The 26,386-nt window shown below is 41.8% G+C and overlaps 1 protein-coding gene across 1 annotated transcript; it reads right to left on the bottom strand.

Annotated features, from left to right (window-relative positions):
* Window positions 1-1,137: 1,137 nt before the first annotated feature.
* LOC136444567 (uncharacterized) lies at window positions 1,138-26,247 on the bottom strand. The gene is made up of 35 exons (XM_066442175.1): window positions 25,597-26,247; window positions 23,156-23,326; window positions 22,538-22,649; window positions 21,829-22,048; window positions 21,303-21,502; window positions 20,624-20,883; window positions 20,111-20,263; window positions 19,443-19,595; window positions 19,075-19,252; window positions 18,574-18,707; window positions 18,152-18,212; window positions 17,711-17,881; window positions 16,759-16,898; window positions 16,251-16,395; window positions 15,814-16,010; window positions 15,318-15,485; window positions 14,766-14,888; window positions 14,049-14,181; window positions 13,337-13,452; window positions 12,787-12,892; window positions 12,271-12,481; window positions 11,195-11,718; window positions 10,382-10,514; window positions 9,655-9,731; window positions 9,047-9,140; window positions 8,370-8,623; window positions 7,758-7,948; window positions 7,293-7,364; window positions 6,670-6,777; window positions 5,753-5,903; window positions 5,196-5,249; window positions 4,317-4,483; window positions 3,808-4,050; window positions 3,167-3,276; window positions 1,138-2,906 (listed from the first exon to the last, which is right to left on the bottom strand). Exons 1-35 carry the CDS (start codon window positions 26,062-26,064, stop codon window positions 2,837-2,839), a joined length of 5,868 nt encoding a protein of 1,955 aa, XP_066298272.1. The 5' UTR covers window positions 26,065-26,247; the 3' UTR covers window positions 1,138-2,836.
* Window positions 26,248-26,386: the final 139 nt, after the last annotated feature.

The raw sequence follows: 26,386 nt of genomic DNA, 5'->3' as shown, positions 1-26,386 counted from the left end.
TACCATCCTTTCAACCTCGTCTCTTCTAAGCTTTTTCCCCAATGCAACGTACAAAGGCAATGCCAGATTTTCTACCTAAGCTCTGCAAAAGTTTAGTTGCTTCCAAAGACTGTGTCTTTCACTTGTGGTCCTGGCACCAAAGGCGTGTCGGATGAATTATGCTGATGAGTGCCTTTGTACAGGTAATCTTAATCAAGGTTAGATACATAACTTTTTGAAATTAGAATATCATTTCTTGCAACTTTGGGCGAAAAAAAGTGGAATAGAATTAAGAGTTCATAAGGCGTACATTGTGACAACAAGGAAGCCAAAGAATGGCATAGGTGCCCTTATGAATCTCCAAGCAAAAGTTACGATTTTCCCTCCAACCATCTGCTTGGTTATGGTTCATATGGTAATGTAAAATACGCCTAAATGTCCACTTTTGCAAAGCTCTGACCACGAACTGCTAGCGTCAAAACCATGTTTTGACGTATAACTCGAGAATTAAGTAACTTGTGGCAAAGACATTTAATAGTAATATATAGGAGCTTGTAATAAGTGCACTGTGACAGCAAGGTTGCAAAAAAATGTCATAGATATTCTTTTTCTGAAATTAAAAAAGCGGAAATTCATCCCCTATCACACCCCCATTTTGGAGCCCCCGTTCTGAAAAGGCCCGTATCTCGCTAACGAAGCGTCTCTCATTCCCAGATTTGGCCATTTCACGACTCGGGAAACGAGATGGGCTCTTATGGGGCTTTAGGTCCCTTTCTTTCCTGCTCTTGTTCTTGACCTTAAGGCTTAGCCGGGCCACCTTAGTACCGAGGATTTATCATCGATAACCCGTTCTACCTATATATAGGCTTTCTTATTTTGAGAGATGCTCTACCAGAGGGGCTACAATAAACGGTTGAATATGGAGTTTTTTTTTGTCTCTTTCATCATATTTTGGTTTCAATAACGTTCCATGTATTGCATCATAATCGGTGTATATAAACGTTATCAGTTCCTGCTTGAAACAATTGAAAACTTCCCTTTTCTGTGGACTTTATTTCACTCACGGGTCACAACTTCTGCTCCAAACTAAATTGTCAAACAAATCCTGTTCTGAAGAGGAAGAAACACATATTTCACACAAAAAAAACACACAAAAGCTGTCACTGATGAGAAACTTTATTTTCCTTCCAATAGCAAATAGCTACCATACAAGGCGTATTGAGAGCAAGTCAACTCTTATTCAGCCATGTCATTTGTCTATAATAACTTCAAACAGTCTAAAATTATCTAATGAAGAAATTGAAAACCAACTGTTGATAAAGAATGAAAGTGAAAAAATGACAGTACATTGTTAGAACTCCATCACTTTCATTTCAAAGGATAAACAACTTATGGTCAAACCTGCATCCTCTGAGATTGAACTTAAGCACAATGCTCTTACCTCTTATAGTGGAACATCATAATGGCTATACTTTGTAAATCATTTTAGAGTCAATGAGACTAAAACATATATTCAATGTATCTTCTTTTCAGTAGCTTTACAACAGCTATCACTTTAAGCAAGCATAGAATTATGATTAACTTGTACTAATCACTTTATGCAGCTTATACTTTCCAAAGCATCAAAGCTAGTATGTGTTATGTTTAGAGATGGCTTTTTAACCACTTTGCAAAACAAGCAAACCAAAACTTCAGAGGAAGTAAGCAAGCCAACAGCATTACTTAAATGTCAAGATGTTGACTACTATCAGGATATTCCTCATATCCAGTTTGAAAAAGCTTTCTCATTTAGTGAAGATCTTCTTGTGTATTCGGGTAGAACGCATAAGGCGTTACACAAAACAAAAGATGTTACCTTGTTTTTCACACACAAATGATGACACAAAACAGAAGACGTTACTTAACAGTGCCGTACAATGGGCAGAACCTATGATTTGTCAGGTATGTTGTGTTGACATTAAGCAGCTTGGTCCAAGGAACATATAATCATATGACCTAGATCTTCTTGTGCATTCGGGTACAATGCAGAAGGCGTTACACAAAACAAAATATTTTTTTTCTACATAAATGATGACACAAAACAGAAGACATTAGTTTAAAGTGCCGTACAATGACCAGAACCTATGATTCATCAGGTATGCTGTGTTGACATTAAGCAGATTGGTCCAAGGAACATATAATCATATGACCTAGATCTTCTTGTGTATTCGGGAACAATGCAGAGGGCGTTACACAAAACAAAAGATGTTCGCTTTTTTTCTACACATATGATGACACAAAACAGAAGACGTTACTTAACAGTGCCGTACAAAGGCCAGAACCTATGATTTATCGGATGTGCTGTACATGTGTTGACAAAGCAGCGGTTACTACAGAGGATGGTACCCAGGCTACGCCTTAGGGGCAGTGGGTCCTCAATACTTTGTGTCTTGGGCATGGTATTTGAAGGTGGCAGATCGAGTTAAAGAAATATGAAACTTACAAAGTTGTAGTAGAAGATGTACATGTGTAGAACACACTGATATCCTATGTTGGCCAGGTTATGAGGAAGTTTGCACCAAAGGATGGAAGACAGGAGTTTTGCTATTCTTCTCTTGCCTAGGTTACACCAAAAAGGCTCAGGTTGTTTCACCTGACTTTTTCAATTGATGAAATAATCAATAAAAAAACTGCAACCATATGCACTAGATTTGCTATTTACATGAAGCCTGGGAAACTTAACTTAACACTTAACTCTTAGCTATCAAAATTCGCTGTAATGATACATCTTATTTTGCCTGAGGAAGCAATCATTGACTTCGTTGGAGTGACCCAGACTTCTTGCCCCGTCTGATCTGCTTGGAGAGTCTTCCTTTCCTCACACCTTTGGAACGGTCTCCCCTTCATCCTCCTCCATCATGAAGGCATGGTTATGGTACGCCACACCGCTGGGGAAACAAAACAAAAAAGAAGACATATCAGTATTGTTTTACTGAAGAATGCCAACTGACATAACACACTGCTACCTTCAGAAAATACATGTAACCCCCTTGGCTTGTAACCTATTTGGCTTGTCATGATAGTTTTGATACTCATTTTTTCAAATGATGAGATTGCTTATACTTGTTGTTAAGTCATCAGAAAAAATTCAACTCAAGCCCAACTGAATGAGGCCCACTAGTTGGCACCATTACTAAGAGCTACTCACTTTTGTCTATTAGTGAGTGAGTTGTGGTATACCACATCCCCCCTGCTGGGCATGGCCTGCACGCTCAGCCTCGTCCCACTCTTTCTTGTCTTGTTCCTGAAGGTTGGGCGCTGAAAGGAGAAAAACAAAACTTATCATCACAGCTTTGGACAAGGATAGTTCCTATCTACAAAAGTAGCAGACAGTCTCTCTTTTCTTTCGTGTTGTATCAAACATTATGAATAAAAATGTCATGACCATTTTGTGTATAGACGTCGACATGAGAAAAACAATAACCTTGATCTTGAAACTTTCCTCATATTTCATCACCATTGTACAAATTCTGCTTAATTTGCAAAGGTTACAAAACATTCACAACCCTAGGATTGATGTCTTCAAAAATTCCATTTTCCGTAGATTTAATAATATTATCGTAGAGTGGAACTTGTTACCATCAAGTAATGTTGAGGCATCCTCATTAGATAGCTTTAGACAATGCATTCAGGTAGATATGCGAAGGTTAGACATGACAGATCCTTTGGTGTAATATAAACAGCTGCTGTCGTGATGCGTGCTTGCGAAGCAGGTGTGTTATGCTGAAGGGTGGTTATACCGGCTATATAGATACAGATACAATGTACGAGATACAGTAATAAACATACCCGTGTAGGGTAGGGTATCCGTGCAGTGTGGTGCATCAGGGTGATGCCACGGTGGAACAACATCGCCAGGAACTGAACAGCCTGGATGACACCAAAACACAGCGCCGTTGCCAGGCCGATGGGATTGGAACCCAGGATGGCCAGTTCAGATTGTGACGTTAGGACAAGGATGAGGGTCAGCCAGATGGCGTTGGCGACAGCGAAGACCATCAGCCAGCCGTTCCGCAGATCCACAAGTGCTTGCTGGGTAGAAACAAAGACAAACGATTTTATGGTGATACAGTGATACCAGGCATACACTTCTTGATTTGATTTGACATAACCTGCATACCTGTTAGCTACAGAATAATCTCACCCCTTTCAAACAATGGGAAACAACGCCCGACCGCATTATTGACAACCTACCGGTGGAATTTTTGTCTGTCAAGCGCTATTTTGGATAGTGGTGTTAACAACAGAACAGGGGCATGGTTTCGGGATTGGTCTATTTCAAACTCTACACATCTCACCTTCAGTTCGTCCACCTCGTTGAACGTGGTGAGTTCCGGATCAAGACACTGCGCCCTGAGCGCCTCCCAGAACAGCGCCTCGTTCAGCCGGGAGGAACTCGGCTCCAGCATCACACTGGTCTGCAGCTGGTCCACGATGTACCGCACCCTCTCAATGTCAGCCTCGCCTGGGGGATTGGATACAACCTCCATTAACATTGATCCATCGGGTTACATAAATCTGCCACTTTGGAAAACAATGGGTTTGACAGATCTTAAGAGCAGCACCCCCAGGTATGCACAGTTTGCACAGGAGTGCATTATACTGAGGGACGTTGGATTGGAAATCTGTTTGGACGTATCTTTTAAGGGTGGTGGAATTATGTACCCTGGTGGAATTACGTTGGTACATGTTAATTTTATCCCACCAGAATGTTAATCTCACATCCTATCTGTGATAATAACGTTTAACACTCTTCATCATAAAAAGCCACAATGTTATCATTTTGTGACATACAGGAATACAAAATGTAGTTACTGTGTTTGTATAAAATGATAATCTTTAATTGGAAAATACAATCTATAATTTAAATCTCAAACTGGACCAATGGGAAGAGCCGCCAAGGCTGACAGGGCATTTCCAGTTAAGATAAAGGTTATTGATTGATTGATTGATACTTGTTCAAGCTAATTACATTAAGATAAAGAAACAATACTTTACTCTGTAGCGTTTATTGTAATTTCTAACACAAGTAACTTAAGAATTGTACTGCATACAAATGGAAGCAAACATTTGTTTGACAGTAGAACATGTTGCAAGACAGTAGACACGAAGTCTTGTGATCTCTGTTACATTGAACAATTGAACAGGAATAATAAAATATTTGGAAGAACACTTACGGTCATTCGGGTTTCTCATGTTCTTCAGAGAATGCATTACGCGCTTGACATGGGCTGAAAAATGAAAACATAGAATGTAAGCTATGGGAGAGAGTGAGTGAGAGTGAGAATATTATAACATTTCACATTGTATATTACATAATTCATTGATCACCACAACACATGTCAATTGCTGGTACTATGTGTAACACAAACTCTCACTGTCAAGAAAATCCCACATCCCAGTTTGTGGCCATTCCGTTTACCTCTGAGCCAGGTGTCTGATTCAATAATGGCCAACAGGAGCTCAGGATTCACTGTAACCATGGAAACAAGTCATGACAGCCTCTAACACCATGGTAACTGACAGTTCCAAGTCTGATATAGTCCGTTGTTAGCAAAAGAATGGACTTAACAGGATTAGGATGTCTCTAATCCTCCCTACTTGGGAGTGCTCAGGTCATCAAGCTTCTTGGCCTGACCAATGGGAGACCTGCAAAAAGTGTGATTTAATCAATACTATCTATCTATCTATCTATCAGCCATAAAATAGTGGAACAGATCATTCAATGACTCACCTTTCTTTGTGATGTGGTACCTCTCGTTGAGTTCAGTAACTTTCATGGACTTGACGATAGCGAGGTCCCACTTGGTCACAACGTCCCGGTCCAGGAAGTTCTGCAGGTAGTCCGACATACCGATGGACTTCAGCCACTCACGGGTGCTTTCCTGGGAAACAGGAAAAATTCAATCAATTTATGTAACATGTATGCATGTATGTAAGTAATTAACTATGTATATATGTATGTATTGTATGTATGAGATTGCAATATGCAAGAATTGCCTATTCTACCAGTTACTAAAGTTTCTGTCGACAGAGATCGCATCAGGATGCTAGGAATATATTAGGGTGGTCTCCCATTTACAAATCTTGAGTTCCAAGTCAATCCATCGATCTAAAGTGACATGAATCGAAGTTGAAAAGTTTTGACTGTCTTTAAACCAAATATCCACATGCACAGACAAATTCACAGCCTCCGATCAGGATTTGTACCAGCAGAATTGTGTCAGTTAAGAGATCCTGATCAGAGTCTCTGTCAACGATGAGGATCATTACCGGCAGAACTGGTAATTCTGCCAGATTGTCATCTCTACCCTCGGCCTGACATATATATTAGTATGAATGCACAATGTACATCTCTGTTGGTTACATTACATATCAACATTATGAAAAGGATCTACCTTCATTCCAACACAACAGAGCAACTACTGAATGTTACAAAGCTACACAGCTAACAAAATAATGTCACCATAACAAAAGTACAAATTGTGAAGAAAGTAATTATATTATGACTGTTGTATGGTGGGATAGAATACAAACTGAACTGAAATATATATTTTTGACTTAGTAAAGACTTCATCTCTTGTATCCATTTGATTTGGTACTTGTCATACCAAACCTGGAAGTTAGGGGGCGCTATTATGTTGAACTTACCGGCACTTTGTAATCTGCAATGTACTCTGGGAGTCTCGTGATTTCACGCATCAGCTTCTTGCGATGGAAACTGTACTCGTCTCCTGTCATGCCGATGTCGATCAAGTCCTGAAATTAGTTAAAAAGTGTCAATACTGTGAAAAATGTTCTTTGTGGGGGCAATGTGCTATATATGTAAAGGCCCCCAAACTCCTTACACATGCTGAAAGGAGATGTCCCTATAGCTAAACTGGTAGCAGCCTCACAGTTGAGCTCCTGGCCATGGATGCAATTAGTTGGTAACTGGGAGACCTGGTTCAATTCTGGGAAGGGCATCTTCGTTGGGGCTGCACTCGTCTTTCAGGAAGGGATGCAAAATTGGGGTCCATGTTTTAGGACGTGCCTTCAGCACGCTTAAGGGTAAGAGCTAGCAACCCCTCCCTGTGAAAATATACCTTGCTACTGAAAAAGCAAGGAAACTTACTGCCCTATGTGTTACTAGGCACACCAACGGTCTGAACGAATGAATACGGCTCAATGATGACTCCTATTTTTTCCCACTCACTACCTGCCACTCTACTGACATTGTACTCTAATAACTATGGACACACACCAACACGAACAAACAGTCAATGTGTTCCTACCTCGTTCTTCATGCCAGAAACAAAGCTGGTGTCATCATAGCCATGCATGGTGAAGAACTCTTCCAAGGTGTCCTGAGGAAGTCAAGATGTTGGTATTAATTGTATTATTAGCAGCATATATTACAGGACAAAATTTGGTACATAATTAGTGGTTGTATAATGATTAACCAGTGCTAGGGTCAACTTTCATAATATAATTTTACCTCAAAAAGCGTGTTTAAGGCACTTTCTTGGTGACAATCAATAAAAATCAAAACTTTGCTGTATCTTTGACTTAGTGACTGAAACAATGATTAGTAAACAATGGAAGAACTGTGCAAGAACTGTGGACGTAAAAACAGCAAAAAACTAATATCTACAGCATTCCATCCTATTGCAAATAGTTTCTAATTGTTAAATATGCAGTATGACTTTGTACCAATGATTGTAGTTAGGTAATAAAGCTTATTTTTGACATTTTCATACCTTATGACTACTCTTCCACGTTGGGAAGTACCTCTCCAACCAACCCCGCACAGGTATCTGCGTATCTGCCCGGCTGTAGTACTGCGAATATTTCCTGGTTTGACGGCGCTCGAGGCGGCGGGCGGACGGGCCGCGTGATCCCTTTGTGATCCACGGAGTCTTCTTCCTGGATATCTTAGGCCTTGGTTGATCTAAAGGGAAACAGCAGTATCCAGATTTTGAGGACATTATGTTTGTTTTATTTCAAAGTACATTTGTTTGTTTATTAGGGTTTGCCATTAATACATGTACAGTGGTGGGGAAAACAACACAGGTGGTAACCACCTTTACAAGTTGTCTCCGCCAGGGAACACATACATGTACGATAACTTAACATTAGATAAACAAGAAAATAAAAATACACCGGTATAACAGTTACAAAAAAATCACAAAATGAGAATAGAGGCCTTAGAACAGATAGACATCAAAAATTAAACAACGAAAGCATCAAATGAACAAAGCACATAAAATATGTTACCAGTAACTCTCAAGGTTTAAAATGAGGTCTGTCAAGGTTTCAAAAGCTTTTAGATAAGATTAACACATGTAAAAATACTTGAAGATATCTCCTACCCTCCTCATCACCATCAGATGTGGCAAACCCGACACTTTTCGGTTGCGCCGAACGTTCCTCCACCTCTATCTCTTCAGCATCGACTGTTGGCTTTGCCTCATCCTCTTTCTCAGTCTCCGTCTCTCCATCCTTAGACTCCTCCAGATCATCTGCTGTGTCATCCTCCCCATCCGACTGGTTGCTGACCACACTCAGGCGCTCAGAAGTCGGGACACGTTGGTAGCCACCTCCGGGTCGGCACCAGGGGCAGCAACTGGTGGGACAGAATCACAAAAAAAATAGTCAGTCAGTATGACATCTACATGACTGTGTATTCTGATTGACAACACAATTACTCTATCATAACGTGGCATCCTTAGGAGCATTTAGAGGGCCCTGTGTTCCTCAGACACCCATATGTTAGGGTTAGGGGGTAGTCGGAACATACATGTAGGGGTGTAGGAACATGTCGGAATGTAGGGATGTAACCTTTAAATCACATCAAATGGTTCAAAAAGGTTTAGATCCTTCTCACATCTTACAGTATAAAGGACAGTGACCATCTTTGTTTCTATAGGCCCTGTGCCACCCAGCTGGGCAGGTTCTTACAGCTGGGAGCCAATCCAGCCAAGTCCATGATTGTTACAAGAACTTAATGGTGAGACAATCATTTAATAGAATTATGAGTTCATCTTACCTGGTACAGAGATGGCGAAGTTTGTCCATCAAGTTGTCAAACCAGCTTCCCCCACCTCCTCCACCTGGCTTGAAGGTTTTCTGCTCACGTGTTCCTAAGACAGAATTGAAGATGTTGAAAACGTGTTTGATAAAGCATGTTACATACAGGTAAGGTAGTAACCTTCCAATTTGATTGCACACTGCTTTTTCTTAAGTATCTGCTTTCTTGTTCAAAAGAATTCTTGTTCAAAAGTGCTAACCACCCCCACTGACAGCAAAACAACCATGTTTGCAGCAACCGTAACACATACAGACTGTAACAGACATATCACTACATCTGCTTTTTGTAAAAGAGTAAGTCTGGATGCAAGGACAGCGCACGAAAATACCTAGATTGAATAGAGTGTGACTGTCCTTGGTGCTGATTATGCTTTCCAACTGAGAAAACATAGAGTGTGACTGTCCTTGGTGCTGAATATGCTTTCCAACTGAGAAAACATAGAGTGTGACTGTCCTTGGTGCTGAATATGCTTTCCAACTGAGAAAACAGGCAACTGTGCCTTCAGATCCTGTGTGAACAGTGCAGTCCAGTTGAAAATCATGTAAGAAGAAATTAATCCTCCTCACCCCATGATCTGTCTGTCATGTTACAGATGCTGTAGATCATCAGGATCAGGTAACCTCCAGGCAGACAGAACAGGTACCTACAGGGGTAATTATACATATTTTTTACATCAGAATCAGACAACAGAAAAACCAGCAAACTGAATCAAGAAACAACACAGCAGTTTTGTAAAGTACAAACAAGACCGTAAGACCAAACTGGCAAGGTTTGATCCACTCACACAGGGATGGACCCCTAATCTTATCAATAGATGTGGTGGTTTCTTTACATGTTTAAAATGTGGATCACCTCCGTTTTACTTCTCTCCTTTGAAGACTTTCCAACCAAAGTTTAACAGGACTGCTCATTTTTGCTTGAGTCAAGTCAGAAAATTTCAAGTTTGAGGTTCAAACCTAGAACATTTAGATGCTGAGTTAACAACATTAACCACAAAGTCACATGCCACTGCTAAGCAACACATCATGTGGGCCAGTACCCTAATGCTGGTTTTAAATTATTGTGGCAAAAAATCACATTGTCAAGATTCTGAAATTAAATGGACAGTGAAGAGATCTAGATGACTAATGTTGAAACAGAGTTGATATTTTGTGAGAAATTTTACCAATAAATGAATATCATTAAGACATGCTCTTGTTTGCAAAACACAGAAAAAGTCTTCAATATTCATGTCTAACAGCTAACAGTCTGTGGTAGGACAGAGAGTTGGACCAGATGTGTAAGCTGAGTTACCAAATTCCATGCAGCACACAGTAGAACTCGGAGGGATGGACCAGTGCTGTTACTATGAAGATTCCGATGAGACAGAGGAAGTAGAGGACGGTGATGTTGGCCGGAATGTCCACCGAAAAGTCAAAGCCACTGGCTGTGGAAACAGGAATCAAGTATCGTCTAAAAGACTTTTCCTTCATCATCACCAGGATACTGTCTTTAATATCTTGTTTCTTCACTTGAAAGTCAATCTGTGTTGGTAGAAGTCATTCTGTATCAAAGTTAAACTACAATTTCCAACACAATTTCCAACACAATTTCCAACACAAAGTATTTGGACTGGAGTTGATCAGTCGAATATTTGGGTAAGTCCAAATTCTTTGTGTTGGAAATTGTAGTTTATCTTGTTTCTTCAATGCTTGAATGCAGAGTTTAGTAGTGATGACAATAACTAAGATTGAACTTGCAGGTACAATTCTATGATTTGTGTGGCTTTGAGTGCTTTTTGTTAGTTTGTGGGTTCATCTTGTACATACACTCACTGATGAAGTTGTGAAAGATTAATTCCACATAAATCTGATGCACTCCAGACCTACAGACTGTTTGGTCTTTACACAAGCAAGCAAAGCTGAGATCAATGTACTTGTGAGTTCTTCACTACGTGGGCTGTTAGCGCTATACCATTAGATAATAATCATTATTCACACATAACAACATTTTTTATGGCTTGTTTGGCCATTGTGGCCACTTTTAAACAAGGTTGGGTTATTAGTACTGCCAATTGCAAAACAATTCTGAGGTTCAGATAACACTTCTCTTAGACTAATAACTTACGTCGCCTGCATCGGTAGAGGACCTCAAGGTAGACAGCAGAACAATCTGGAGGTGGAGGGTCAGACGGTGTAGGTTTGGGCGGAGGAGTGGATGGTGGGAGTTGTGTAGTGGTAGACTGAACTGTAGTATTAGATGATACCACTGTGATAGGGGTGGACTGAACTGCAGAACTAGATGATACCACTGTGATAGGGGTGGACTGAACTGCAGAACTAGATGATACCACTGTGATAGGGGTGGACTGAACTGCAGAACTAGATGATACCACTGTGATAGGGGTGGACTGAATTGCAGAACTAGATAATGGTATTTCTGTGGTGGTATTGTCCGCCTTCAACTGTGGAAGGTTTCTTTTCCAACGTTTCTGGCTGGATTCTTGGGAGGAAACATTCGTAGCACTGGTCTTATATCTCTCCAGTTTTCTTGTCCACCATTCTTGCATGGACACTTGTGGGGGGAAGTATTCCTTGGATGCAATGAGGTTGCAGAGTTGCTTTCCTTGACAGTTGAAAGCATCTTCGTTACTGAAAGAAAACATACCAGAGTCAATGTCAATCACCTTGGACCCATGTGTGCTGCAAAATGAATGGCATTATAAAAAAGTCCAACCCAACAAGAATTATAATGAACATCTGCATACTAAATGTCTAATATGAAAAATATCAAAATTAGGTCAAATCACACCATATGGCTAGGAGGCAAGCATCATGCGTCTGTCAGATGAAGAAAAAAAGTTTCAGCTGGGCAGAATGTAGCCTAGAAACCATACCATCGAGGGCTTCCCGATATCTCTACAGCGCTGGGAGTGATGCCCGCCCGCCCAGACAGCTGAGCCTGCTCATGATCAGGGGTGGGTTTATGGCCTTGGATTAAATTAGCTCGCCCCCTACAGTGGCGGTGAAACTCTCTATGACAGCTAAAGTAGACAGGCTGCGAAATTCTATATGGCAGCTAAGTAGACAGGCTGACAGAAACGGTCCAATAAACCAACACTCGGTAAAACACCCCTAAGCTGACCCTTAGAGACTGGGACCAGGCTACTATAGGCAGAATGCAGCACTGCAAGCATGACTCACCTTACAACACTCATGGTCAAGTTTTGGTAGTATGCCTCAGCAAAGTACTGCGGGCAATAAACAGGGCTCCAGACTTGTGAGACATCTGCACCACAGGTGTTTGGGTCAGTCCGCCCGTAGGTCGCGTTGGTGATGTTTAGCACGAGGCTACCGGGGCACTGGAGTATCTTAGTAGGTTCCGTGGGACAGGCAATGATGCGCTCCGGTAACCCTGTTGGAAGTCGAGTGAACTCTAATCGTTAACAAGAAACTAAACGTATACTTCAACACGCGTTGGTAATATGTTGAACTTGAGCACAAGGCTACCGGGGCACAGGAGTGGTTTAGTTGGTTCTGAGGGACAGGCAATGATGCGCTTCATGACATGCAACTAATGAAAATGTATTTTCGTATGCTTAAAATGACAGATTTAAAGGAAATTAACAACATGGGCTCCCAAACAATGAGTGGGACGAAAATAAGTTTAAAGCTGGAGACAGCTCTGATGTACTGTCAACAGAGTTGCCAAGTACTCACCACTGGCCGAGGAGTTCGAGATGAAAGCCACCACAATCTGTTTGGCTGTTCCTATGGCAACCACCGTCATGACGAGGGCGTAGATAAGGGTCAGACCCTTGGCGAGCTGTGGAAGACAGGATGTCATCTTGTGAACAATGTGTGATGGACCACATATTGTGTTCTGTGGGAGCCATCCAAACGAGATAACAGAATATGTGGTCCATTACACACAATAAACTTCCTGGCATGTTTGACCAATTGCTGACATCACGTGTAAAGGCATGTGTCAATAAAGTTACGTGTCTGTAACTCTTGTGAGCTTACGTTCGGAAGTGATTGGTCATTTTTGATCCTGAAGAAGGTGAGAGTGGTCGTTGAAAAGTTGATCCGTATATATTAGTGTTGGAAGAAAGTTTAGCATTGTACTACACACAATATATAGCTGAAGTGTAAAACTATTACTAGTAATTGGGACTAATACTTCTGAACGAGCAGCATTACTTTAGAATATAATGCCAACAGCTGTCAAAAACCAATTTCAGAATCTAGCTAAGATATATGTCATTACCAGTAGTTGGAAGGACTGTGAGGTGTTGAGGCAGCACCAGGCAAATAGCAGACAGGCAGCCAGCTGGAGGAACAGCGGCGTGTTGGTTTTGTACCCGAACACGTACTCTAACCCACCTGGAGAACAGAACGCAAAGTGGAATAAGACACAAAGGATCAATGAGCTACTGTGGACCCATATGGTTTAATCAAGAGGGCTACCACCGTACATGATATATTGCCCCAACTGTCTTCTTTTAGGAGACTTTTACAATAATGATAACAACAAGAGCAAACAAAAATGAACCATAGTGATAATTTGGGGTGAAAGATCAAACGAGTTAATTAGATGCTCGACCTGTGACCTCACGTGATCAGTCAGTATGTCAGCTTCACAGCAGTAGCGTGGTCCCTAGCTAGCTCCTCGAATATATCAACTTGCATTTTCTTAATAACTTTGTAAGGCCACGCCAATTTAATTTCTTGGTTAACGGATTTTTTTTTTAAATGCTAAATTCCAAAATCAACATGAAAACAGAATCTCAGAGGAAAGTCTTTACTTTGGTGCACACAGTTTCAGGGAGTGAACAGGGTCAGGTGCAAGTTTTCACCCCAGCCTTCTATTTTCATGATTTTTTGTTGTTGCTAAAATTAAAAATAAAATCCGTTAACCAAGAAATTAAATTGGTGTGGCCTAAGGGATAAAAAATAAGTAAAAAGAGTTTGATAGGTACCCTGGACAATAAGGATGCATGTGGCTGGACCAATCAGAGTGGAGAACAGCAGGCAGGCCTGGTAGAAGATGAAGAAAACAGAGATGTTCTGGTTCTTCATTCGTCCCTCCCCCCACGTACGGATTAGCAGCATCTGAAAACACAGAAAATAAACATGCATGAGGATGGGTGTCAGAACATTCTACTGCATTATGAATTCCTAGTATGGCTATCTGGAAGAATACATATTATTTTGTGAACAACTTATCTTTTAGTTAGTTCAATAAGCCAACTTCCGTGACAAAGACTGGTGTTGAAAATCTGGGTATCTACATGTATATAGTCAATTCATTCATTTTGTGTTGGCAATTATAGTTTAAGAATCCTTTTCCATGATGAATTCTACCAACCACTTTCAAGATGAGTTTGATTTAAAAAAGGCAAAGCACTCATCGTCAATTGAGGTGAAGTATATTGTTTTTCAAGTAGCTTATCAAAGTAGTCCAGTGCCGCTTCACCATGGCTTTTGTTTATAGCCAAGCACACCGGGTCACCCCTACTCTTTTTGATAAGTGTCTTGGGTTCTTTCACATGCAGAGGTTTGACGTTTGAGGTTTGTGCCTGAAGCTCCTTCATACACGGAACCGCAGTTTTTCAAAGTGGCAGATTTATGTAACCCGGCAGATTAATTTTAATGGGGGCTAAATACATGACTTGTATAGGACTAACTCAACTGACCAGGTTGGCAAGGGTTGATGGGGTCCACCTGCGCCGCTGTTTGAAGAACTCATCAAACTCCTCGGGACAGTAGGTGGTGTCTTCAGCCACAGCCGTGTACCTCAGCAGCCAACCCCGCTCAACCTGGGTGGAAAAATAACAAAAGTTCAAAGCAGGTTCATCCTCTAATCAAGTGAAACAGTTTTTGATGTTCTTTTGATAGCTCAGAGAGTGCATTGTAGCTGTACCACGGGTCAAATTTTTAGCGAAGCACACCAGGTGACCCCTTAACTCTTCTTGGTATAAGTGTGTTGACTTCTTTAACACTTATTAGGTTTAACATCTTCTGAGACTCATACATAGATTACGGATTCGGCTTAATGCCCCCTTTAAAGGTAGACAATGTCAAACATGTCATAACAATAGAGATACCAAGGTGACTTAAGTCGATGCACATAATATATATTATACAGTGTGTAGAATTGAGCCTAGAATGAAATTGGAATGAATCAATTGAAGGGCAAACCCAAATTTTTATTTGAAATCTGTTCTTGAAGGTTATTTTGGCCTCACCAAAAGAGTACAGAACCAGCGATCCTCTCCCATGTCCTTGGTCAGGAACTCGTCGGCCTTGTCGACTTTCGAGGCGTAGGTCTTCACGGCCTCGCGTACGGCTTTGGAACGGTAGACACTGAAGCAGCCCGGGCAGCACAGGACCGTGCCCAGGGTGTCATTGGCAGTCTACAAAACAACACTAAAGATCAAGTACTCGAACATCCAAGAACAGTAACTGTTACAGTCAAGCCTGTCCAATAAGACCACTCAAGGGACCAATGAAATGTGGACAGGTGGTCACTATGGACATGATTCTTGATGCTTGTGTCAATGAGATTAATTACCAAAGGTTGTCTCATTGGCTAGGTGGTCTCTTGTACTGAGGTTCGACTATACTAATGAAGATGTACTAAGTTGATTATCTTCTTGGCAGTCAATTAACAATGTCGAGACTGAACAAATGATAATCCAACTTTTAAGCAGATATATGGATAACTTGCTTATGATGAATCACCTTTTGAAACCAGTGGCCAATAGCGTAGTCGAAGATCTGGTACCACACCATTGGTCCAGACCCCGTGGGATGGGTCCGTCCACACACGGCACCGACGGCTGGGTCACGGGTTATGACATCGAGCAGAGCGTTGGCATCCTTCGCCGAAAATTTGACATCAGCATCCGTGCAGAGGATGTAGCTGTCACGGTCCCTCTCTGGCAAGGCAAGCCAAACAAGGTGATCAGACATAGCAAACTTCACTTGGCTCTATGCACACTGCTCTAATCTGTGACCTTTCTAGTCCCCCCTACAAATAGCAGCAATGAAGATGTATGGTAATGCTGCATTGTGTACTAGTCTAGTATATTGGAAAGCATAGAAACACACAAACACACACACACACACACACACACACAAACAAGCCGAAAACTTCACAGAATTTTTCATTCATATACCTTCATTGCTGTAACCAAGGATTTCTGCACGCAAAGCCAACTGGCCATGGACAGCATCTGGTTCAATGCGGATGTAGCGCGCACTGACTGGAGTAGGAAAAAGTTGGGTGACCGTAGTCTTGTTGTCCTCATTCCCATCGAATATCTGTGGTGGTACAAAAGTATGCAGTATATATGATCAGAAAAGACATGATCAAAAGTATCTGCAAAATACATGTAACGTTAGAAGGACCAAACTGTTGCAGGTGGGGTTTACTCGTGGATAGCTACAGTCGCACTTGTTTCTTTTGGACTGTTGTAAGATAATTTGATGATGTTATCTGGCTAGTTATCTTTAAAAAAATGCATGAGGTGTATAGAACAGTCTCCTGGCTCCTGGGAATTGAGCCCGGGCCATCAGCTCACAAACCCAACGCACTTACTATAAGGCTAAAAGGTTTGGACAGTTAGACTGGTCAGTAAGTGTTACCATTGTAATCTACAATTATGATGAACAGAGAGCTCTCACCATGTCTCTCCCAATGTTGTTCTTGCAGTACTCCCAGTGGCTGTCCTTGTCCTTTCTGTAGGCGACCTTGTACTTCTCCACCCATTCGTTGTCATCAGGATTCCCCTGGGTCACCACCCCAGTAACCACCGTCTCCTCACCTACAAATAACCAACAATCTATTTTCTGGTCTTCAACTACCGATGATATTGACAACCTAAAATATCTGATTCAAGAAATTAATTCTGTTGATTAGTTGCCTGTAGCCTGGGTACCTAATCCTCTGTGGTAACCGCTGGATCTTTATAGTGTCCTACAGAGGACGGTACCCAGGCTATGTTGCTTGCTCATTGTTGCACATCACATTCGGCCTCTTAAACTTTTTTCTTCTCTACGTGTTGTGGGTTTGATCAAATGGATCTTAACCATTACAACATTGAATTTGATCAATCATATTTCCATTAATACTTAATCTGACTTGCAGAGTAATTTGTGTCATTGGAAACCTTATTTATCCTATCTATCCTCTACAACAATATTATCTTATCAACACAGTGTCTGACGGAGACAGCCCTAGGTCCCGACGGAACTATGTCCCGACGGAACTATGTCCCAATGGCCCTATGTTCCGACACCCCAATGTTCCGACACCCCTAACCTAACCCTAACATAGCGGCATCGGATCATAAGGGTGGCGGAACATAGGGGCTTTCCCTCATTTTTATGAGGCTACAACGGTGACATCTTGAAAGATGAGTAACCTTCAATAACATTAATCCACCAGGTTACATAAATCCGCCACTTTGAAAAACACTGTATTTGAGAGATCTTGAGTGCAGCGTCCCCAAGGTATACACAGTTTAGATACACATGAGTGCATTATACTGGGGGATGTTGGGTAGCGAAATTATGTACGCTGGTGGAATTATATTCACATATGTTAGAAACAAGAAATGATGAATGTCGTTCCTACCTAGGTCCACCTCCAGAAACTGCTGTGTCCGGCTGGTGTTAGCATCAGGTCTCCAGCAGTCCGAGTTGTTCAGACGAGCACACCTGGCCTGTTGGCCCCTGCCTTCACTACTGGCCAAAATGTCCTTGTCCTTGACTGCCCCAGACTCCATACCCAGGGGAGTATAGTACACTGTGTAGGCAAAGGTGAGAAGCATCTTAAGTTATTCACAAATAACTTTTAAAGTTTTGGTGCTTTTTCTTTGAGGGAATTAAACTAATTTTCTCTATTGCTTGTGATTTACGACTGTACTACTTTTAGCCTTAAAAATGACATCAAAATACACTTTCTAAATCCTAGACTTCTTTCTATAATCACTGTATTTTTTGTAAAACTCAAAAAAGAAAATTATAAAGAAATTAATAATTATATTTTGGAATTTGTTGTTGATGAATTTCTTACCCAGGTGATCCAGTACATAGGACATGTACATGACCTGGCTCCACCTCTTCTTGTTACGAACCTGGAAACAAAACAAAACACAACTTGATAAGTTTTGAAACGGTCAGACGTTTCAGACAGCATCCCTTATCTTTCATCGGTAACTGAAGAGCAAACCGCTGAAACAGAAGGGCAGTGACAGTTTCCCTCTTTGAGCTCGGTAGGTTCTCTACAGTGTCCAACACCTAATCATTGGACACATTTTACAAGAACAAATTGTACTGCTTTTGTAATACATGAAGAGACAAGTGTATGCTGGTCCTGAGTTCCTTGTGTTCTGACACCCCTGTGCTAGCGTTTAAGAGTTAGAGGGTGTCAGAACGTGAAGATGTAACCCTTTCTATAAGCTTTATAACAAACATTTGGCAAAGTCATCAAGTCACCTTGCTGTTGTCCTTAAGATGAATACAGAAGCGAGTTTCCTGGAGGCTGTCACCAGCCAGTTTCAGACGCCACTCCATCTGCAGCCCGTAGGGAGTCGCCCACTTCTGAGCCCCATGCAGGATGCCTTTCTTCTCTGTTGACAAATAGGGAGATGGAGCAAAGAAAAACATTGTTGGTAGCAAATTCAGATTTAGTTTAGTGTCTCAGAATACAATGCTCTGATAGTCATGCGACAATGCATACATTTATTCCTAAATGGTACATATCAAATTTCTCCCTGCTGCCTTAACTATGTTACTAATAGAGAATGGGGACTGCCAAACGGCTACTTCAGGGTGCTGAAAGTTAAGTGATCTGCAACATTAGTTGCAAAAACTCAAGAAGTCATAATCAATACACGTATGTCAGCCATATTAGCGTTTGTGAGTCCATTGTAAAACTAACTGTAAAGATCGTCTGCAGGGAATCATCTACAAATAAAGTACAAGGCGTGTCCTGACCTTTGGTTGAACCCATGGTCTTGTCAGTCAGTGCCAGCAGCTGCAGGGCAAACTCCGTGGGCTGGCCCTTCTGACACCCGCCGTCGAAGAAGATGTGAGACTCGTACTGGCGCTCCGGGCCCTGGGCCTCCGCAATGGCACGGATGGACTGCAGTAACTGCTGCATTTCTTGTTCATTCTGAGTAAATAGTACGTTTAAAGGAGTACTGAATGGGATTTACGTTGTTTTATGATTGTATTGCACTTATTTGATGGAGATTAATAATCTGGATTTCATTTTCAGTATACACACACACACACACACACACACACACACACATGCACACAAAAAACACACACACACACAGTTAAAGAATGAAGAATGTTACCTCACGGTACATGGTGGTGCAGATGTAGACCCTCGTGTTCTTCATGCTGCGTGTCGACCTCTCGAAGAGCTCGGGGCTGGTGTCCTTGTTGCGGCGCGACAACATGAGCCACTGGTCTGGGAAGATGGTGTTGTATCCTGGCAACCAGAACAGCTGAGGAATAGAAAATAAATTTTGTATACCTCCATCCATCTTTAAGATTAGTTAGTCTAATGATGAGCTAATCTTACATTGTAGATAAGAAGAAGATTAGGGGTAGTGATTATATCCAGGCTCAATGTAGCAGGGACATCCTAGTCTACTCAACATTAGGCAACCAAAGATGGCAGACTTCACTCCTTTACCCATGCTGCTTTGCAAGTAGGCCGGAAACACACACACACACACACAGACAGACACAGAGACAAACACCCCTATGGTTTAAGTAACAAGTACACAGTGGACATAGCTTAGCCTCCTAATTTTTTTTTTTTTTGGCAACATTCCCTATAGCTGACGAGTGTTTCAGTACATTACAAGGCAATATCTTCATCAGATCTGTTAATTGGGGAATTTCAGAGTATACAGTTTAGAATGATCTCTACTGTCAGATAGCAATGCCTCAGATTTTGTGTGCTCAGAGTGTAAAAGACGAAAAAGTATCAAGCAGAGAGAACTGGCCATCACACCTTTTCTTCCTTCTCCATGATGGTGGCAGTGCTTCTGAAGAGGTACCGCACGGAGGTGATCACCATGGCGATGTACAGGCCAATGATGACAAACAGATCCAGATACCGTCGGTCGGTTTCAAGGTCTACTTCACACATCATGGGAGGCACGACCTGCAAAACATGGCAGCATTCAATATATTTCAGGTTACTTGTCGGGAAGAAACTTGTTTTCTAATTGCTTCTTCTTCCTTTATTAAGGATGGAAAGTTCCAAATGTAGTAGAGTACTACAAGATACCATGGTCATGAATTGTAATGTGTGATTGGGTTACAATTAGCTTTGCCATTTTGCATCTAACATTATACATATAGTAATGTTATACTGTACAAAGCACCCAAGTGTATTTATGACATACATGTAATGCTTTAGAAATCTGAGCATGATTGGCTTCTGATTGTTGGCCACGATTTGTTCTGCTACATGTTACAGACAAAAAATATAAATCTAAAGCAGCATCAAGACTTTTGTTACCTCGTTAGTAACGTACAGTCCAAAGAGAGGAAAGAGGCACAGTTCTCTGATGTAGGTGTACAAGGCCGTAGCTACAGGAGACAGTAGCAGCGGCATGACGAAGCCGATGACATCCATCCTGATGGAGCACGCCATCCAGGCCAACAAATTGGCACCGAAACCCGCCGACAGGTTGACGATGAAGGATACCAGAATTTGGTTGTCTTCTGTGATACGATCATAAATCTCGTAGGACTTGCACCAAAATGTGTAGGGGTTAGCTGTATGTGTAAAAAAAAAGAAACAAATATTGTATATTATAGTAACCTGATCTAAGATGCTTTAGTTTTATGGTCCAAATCTACGAATTGTAACAATAGGGAAGCATAATTGCATTTTCACTTTAATTAACCAACCAAAGCCTCAGTTCATTTACCCCAGTACTTCATGCATCATGATTAAAAAATTATGATGATCATATTTACATAATTCAATATCTAGAAATAATGTTTTTTTTTCTTCTAAATGAAAGGATCAATTATAAAAAAAACAAATGAGGTCTATCAAGAATGTCATCTATCAAGAATCCAGCATTTAAGGAAGTAAAAAACAGTTGGGATTTCAACATCTGATCTTAAAGTCACCCACTTAACGGCCCATGCTACTACAAGACCCTCAAAAGTCAGGCTGAAGTCCTCACCTTGCAGGTAAGTGCGGTACCACACTAGAACCATTGGGAATGTCAGCAGCAGCTTCAGGAAGTTTGTGATAATGCCGCAGCGCCACCTAGCGCTTTCAATAGGAAGGGGATCAACGTCCATCACCGTTTCTGTTGTTTCCTGGGCAAGCTCCTCAGGTATGGTGTGGGCTCGCACTGGTGGCGCTAAGGTTGACAGTTTCCTGTAGAAATCATGTTTTAACATGAAATTATTACTACTGGTGTGACTAATATCAGGAAATGACGGGCTTCTAGCCACTGTGCCATTGCACACCCATTCTTTTCAATTTTAAGTGTGGTGTATTCTTTGAAGATGTGACTTATACATCCATTACAACTTTGACTGCTACTGGTGAATTTAGTCTTTTAAAATAAAAATGGATATCTTTCTTTATACATGTTATACCTTTAAATGCTGTTATGGCAAGCCCATCATATCACAACATATGTTACTATTGTAGGTCCAATATGATAACGATGTAACGTTACGACAATGAGCCATATTTACCTCATGGTGGTACTGATACGACTTGGCCTCAATCGGTTGTAGGTAGTCGTAGTCGGCATGACCATGTCCACGCTCTTCGCTCCTGCCGCGGCCTCGTTGTCCATGGCCTGGTCCTCGTCATCATCCAAGGCGTGGATTGTCTGCACCTCCTGGAACGTTGGCAGCCACGCGATGGACAGGCACAGCAGAGAAACAGGAATCGCCATGAGCTGTGTCCACTCTACCAGTGAGAGAATGGTGGAAATAACGTTACTAGTAATAGGTGGGGGATGTTGGGCCAGGCATAAATACCAGTCATTCACAACTTAGTTTTGTGTAAAAGTTTTGTAACTCTAGGAAGAATCTGTCTCTGTTCCTTAACTGGATAAAGGCCAAAAAAGTTGTAAAACAGATATTTTGATATTGTTTGAGTCAATTTTGGTTATCTAGACCAAAAAACGATAGAGATGACATCCATGCATAATCTCCAAGCAGATGTCGCAGATTGATTGAGCATATGTGGCGTTGTTTTGTTCATTTGTACATATTTCTGGAGAAATGTAAAAAAACATTGTTAATAATGCTCAAAACGAGACCAACTGATACATATTATTAGAAATTATTCCATGCATACCTTATGGTCGGTCAGCTCCTCAACTCCAACAAAATACCAAACAAGACAACATAACATAACACAGCATATGATCTTTGCTCGATGAATGATACATACCTTTGTTTGTTTCATGCTCCACAGCCACCACTGCCACCAATGATACTGCTGCCAGTCCCATTGCCAGCGTATTACCCAGTAGGTTTCCGGCTTTCTTACACCCCTCTTTAAGCTGTTGGTTTACGGAAAATGGCAATATAAGACAGCAATCAATCTAATTATCACATTAAGAAACAAGAAAACAAAGATCTTATACCTTTGTGAAATATGTAGAGTTTTTGCGAATTTCTTGTTTATTCATTATTGTGAATTTCTTCCAAACTCTGCCTATGCATTTTCCTGCCTTCCTGCCGGCCTGTGGACCCGGGCCAATGCAGCATTCCCATCCTGCAAGTCTCCAGCTACACCATTCCGCCACCCAGGCCAACCTTGGACCCGGGAAAAGCACACAACTTGCACACACATCAGGCCAAACAACAAATCGAAAAGAATACCTCCGTTTCATGGAGGTAATAACTAAATCAACAATCTCTTAACCGGAACGACGGGCGGCACAAACTTCCAGGCACCTTTGACCCTGCTCTGACGTAACGTTTCCGGAAAGTCACGTGACAGACGTGGGTAGGGTCGAAATACCTGATGAAGGCCAAAGATTAGAATGATTAGAAATGTACTCACTGACGTTGCGCATCCTGATATTGCCCGGAAGTGACGTATGATCTGTAAAAAGGCGGGCATGAGGAAGATGCTGTTCATGAGGACGATGCTGAGGGACCTCCGGGCCGTGGACATCACCACAACCGTGAACAGCGTCAGACCCACCACCTCCAACACGGCTGTGATCACACCCTGGAGAGGAAAGCAGGGATGGGTCATCAGTGCAATGAAAATGTAGTTCAAACGTTTCCAAGAAATACTGGTAAAGGCATTTAAGTTCACGGGGATTTGATTTCGCGGTATAGAGAAAATGGTGTGTTCGCGTGTGAAACAATAGTAGCGCTACAGTCACAGTGCATTCTTGATCTGCATTCCATGTTTGAAGATCGGGTCTGTTCTTAATTGTGCATTGTTAGTATTCGTGCGTTCACCATAATATTTTTTTCTCAAAGACGTCAGATTTTGCGCACCAAAAGTCCAAGAAGGTCCAGTGAAATCCATTTATTTCAAAAAAGTGCATCGCCCCATTTTTCGTTCATCATAAATGCACTATCCACGCGACACTCCTGCATTAACATGTACATGTAATCTGCAATGCCTACTTTCCAAGCAGAGGTTAGGGTCCGGATGGTTTTTGACGTTTTTAGGCGTTTTGATGAAGCTTCCTATTTTCTTTATGTCGCCAAGCATAGCAAAAGAAAACCTGACAACATAGAAAGCTCGATAAACACGCCAGTAAAAACATCCAAAACCAACCTGAGCCTAACCTCTTCTTGGAGAGTATACAATGCCCCCCGATATGGCCAAGCACACTGGGTCATACGTCAAACAACGGTTTACCGGGTTCTCTATATGACAAGCCATTGTTGCTGAATTGCAACAATTTACAGCCCTTTACTGCAGCTGGTGTGCAATAATTTTGACATCTGTAAATTTCCTAAGGCATGGATAAGTCTCACCACAAAGTGAATGAAAGAGAACCTTCCCTTCACTATTGTGTAGGAGAAAAAAATTACAAATGGCCTGACACAGTCGGCAATCTCATTTGTACATTAACAAATGTCGCGATCAAAGAATGTTAGTCATTACTTGTGTCGAGTTACGACATGCCCTAGAAGATCGAAATCGTTTATTATTTGAGTTTATTTATTCATTAGTCAGTAAGGGTTCAAAAATCGACATGTGGGTGACACGTAGAGAGGGTTCTCTTTTCAACATCCTTGTCGATACGTTCTTGCAAAAATAGAAACATGCATACGCATACGTCTCTAGACGTCGTCATAACCAGCCTGGTTGCCAGATCCTCCGCCTTCGGTCAGGGAAGCCACAGAAGCAGAAGTTTATACTAAGGGCTGATTTATTTGAGTTAAGCTATTTACAAATGTACCCACTGTTGACTACTTTGTGCCCTGCGGTAACTGGGTGAAAATTGAAATGACACATATTTTACTAGTCTGTATAACGCAAACTCCAGCTGTCCGGGGGTTTCTCTCCCCTACGTGGGTGGATAGCCGTTACAGGCGGCGGGCGGACACGGGGCTTGGCTGAAACCAGGCTAATATTTTACTGACTGAAGGCAAAAAAAATGCTAGAGATGGTAGTCTCACCCGGAAACGATGACTTATAAAAAAGACGTAGCTAAAATTAGTCACCAATTTGCACAAGATAAGAAAAGCACATACCCCAAGCTAGTCTGTATGGCAATGTGTGCCCACAAACACCGCACCAAATACGGCATTGTTACGTGAGTCACGGGGGGACGAAATCATCAGGATTTATTCACAGGAACTTCGTTGTCCCTGCCAACCTTGGCTACACCCAAACTTACATTATTCAATCGCGAATGTTGACGATTGTGATGTACGGATCTACATGATATATCAAACTTCTATTTGTTTACAGGGAAGTTTTATATTAAGATTATGGTACTAGTAGATAGGTTTCCACATACATGAAAACACAAAAGTAGAAAGGGCTTTCATTAATGGGAGGTACTGCATGTCATGGCTATCGATACGGCCTCTGTTACATATCCTTCACACCAACAGATTTATTCAAAGAAAATATTCTAGTCTTGAAATATCGAAGATAAATTTTGGACCATATACAGGAGAATCATTTGTGCGAATACTATTTTGTGCATCTCGGAAAAAAGGTTACCTCTCCTTTGTTTTGGCATACCATCTCAGCCTGTATGTACGTTGTCTTCTTGAGAAATATGACGAAAGTAACAAAGTCTTGGTGAAGATGATTTCTAAATTATGAGGAATTCAAGATAGCTGTTTTTGCATCTTAATGTCACCTATTTCACTCATGTTTCCATCAATTGCCGCACGTTATGTGTTTCATTAGGGCGCCCGGTCACATTCCGTTATAGTGGAACAAGTCGAAGACCCTGTGCATAGCATATAGCAATAGGACTTACAATGTAAAACCGAGAATAAAAAAAGGCGAATACTTACAAAGAGCAGTGCCTCCCGGGTGGGCCAGGGCGTGTTCTTTCCCCACCTGCCTCTCCAGACACACCTGATGAAGGTGAGCAGGTACGGCATCATCAAGATGATCGTCAGGACAACTATGGCCGTCTCCCTTTTCAGGTCTACCTCCCTACCTTGGTAGTCCTCGCAGGTTTCGTCAGACGCCTTGGTAGCGTTCGTTGAGTTCCAAGTTTCAGCCAAAGACTGTGCTATGATGATCGTGGTAACTTTGGTGGAGACCAAACAAGCCAGCAGGGCGCACCCCACGAAGATGGACAGCAGTAGTTTCAGTACTTTCAAACACATGTGGACCTCGTTGAGATCGGACGACTCGTCCTTCACCACGCTCTCGCTCGTGACCGTGAGCGGCGGCTTCTTCTTCATCCACTTCGGCTCCGCGCGCTCGCCCAGGAGCGGCTGGCTGTGGAAGTCGTTCCCCATTCTGTCCGCCATCTTGACACCTTTTTTCAGTCCCTTTACTTCCTCAAAGGGCTGAGACCTGCTTCTCTAGTGCCGCTAGCGTAACCTATATAAGGTGCTCAGTCAGTGACCAACTCGTCTTCAAGTACTAGGTAGCTTCCTTAAGATTGTGGCCGTATCTTGACGGTAGCTCTGCTTTCTTTACAATCCCGCACGTACACTGTGTGGTGTTTCCGTGATTATGCTGCAATAAAAACGTCGGGCACGTATATGTACACAGCAGTAGCATACCTCACCCCACCTTTGTCCCAGACACACCTGGTTACTATGGTGAACAGAGAACTCCGCCCTGAAG

Source organism: Branchiostoma lanceolatum, chromosome 11 (assembly GCF_035083965.1).
Source record: "Branchiostoma lanceolatum isolate klBraLanc5 chromosome 11, klBraLanc5.hap2, whole genome shotgun sequence".
Classification (NCBI taxonomy): Eukaryota; Metazoa; Chordata; class Leptocardii; order Amphioxiformes; family Branchiostomatidae; genus Branchiostoma; species Branchiostoma lanceolatum.
Note: the sequence above shows the minus strand (reverse complement) of the source record. Positions and strands in the feature narration are given on the sequence as shown.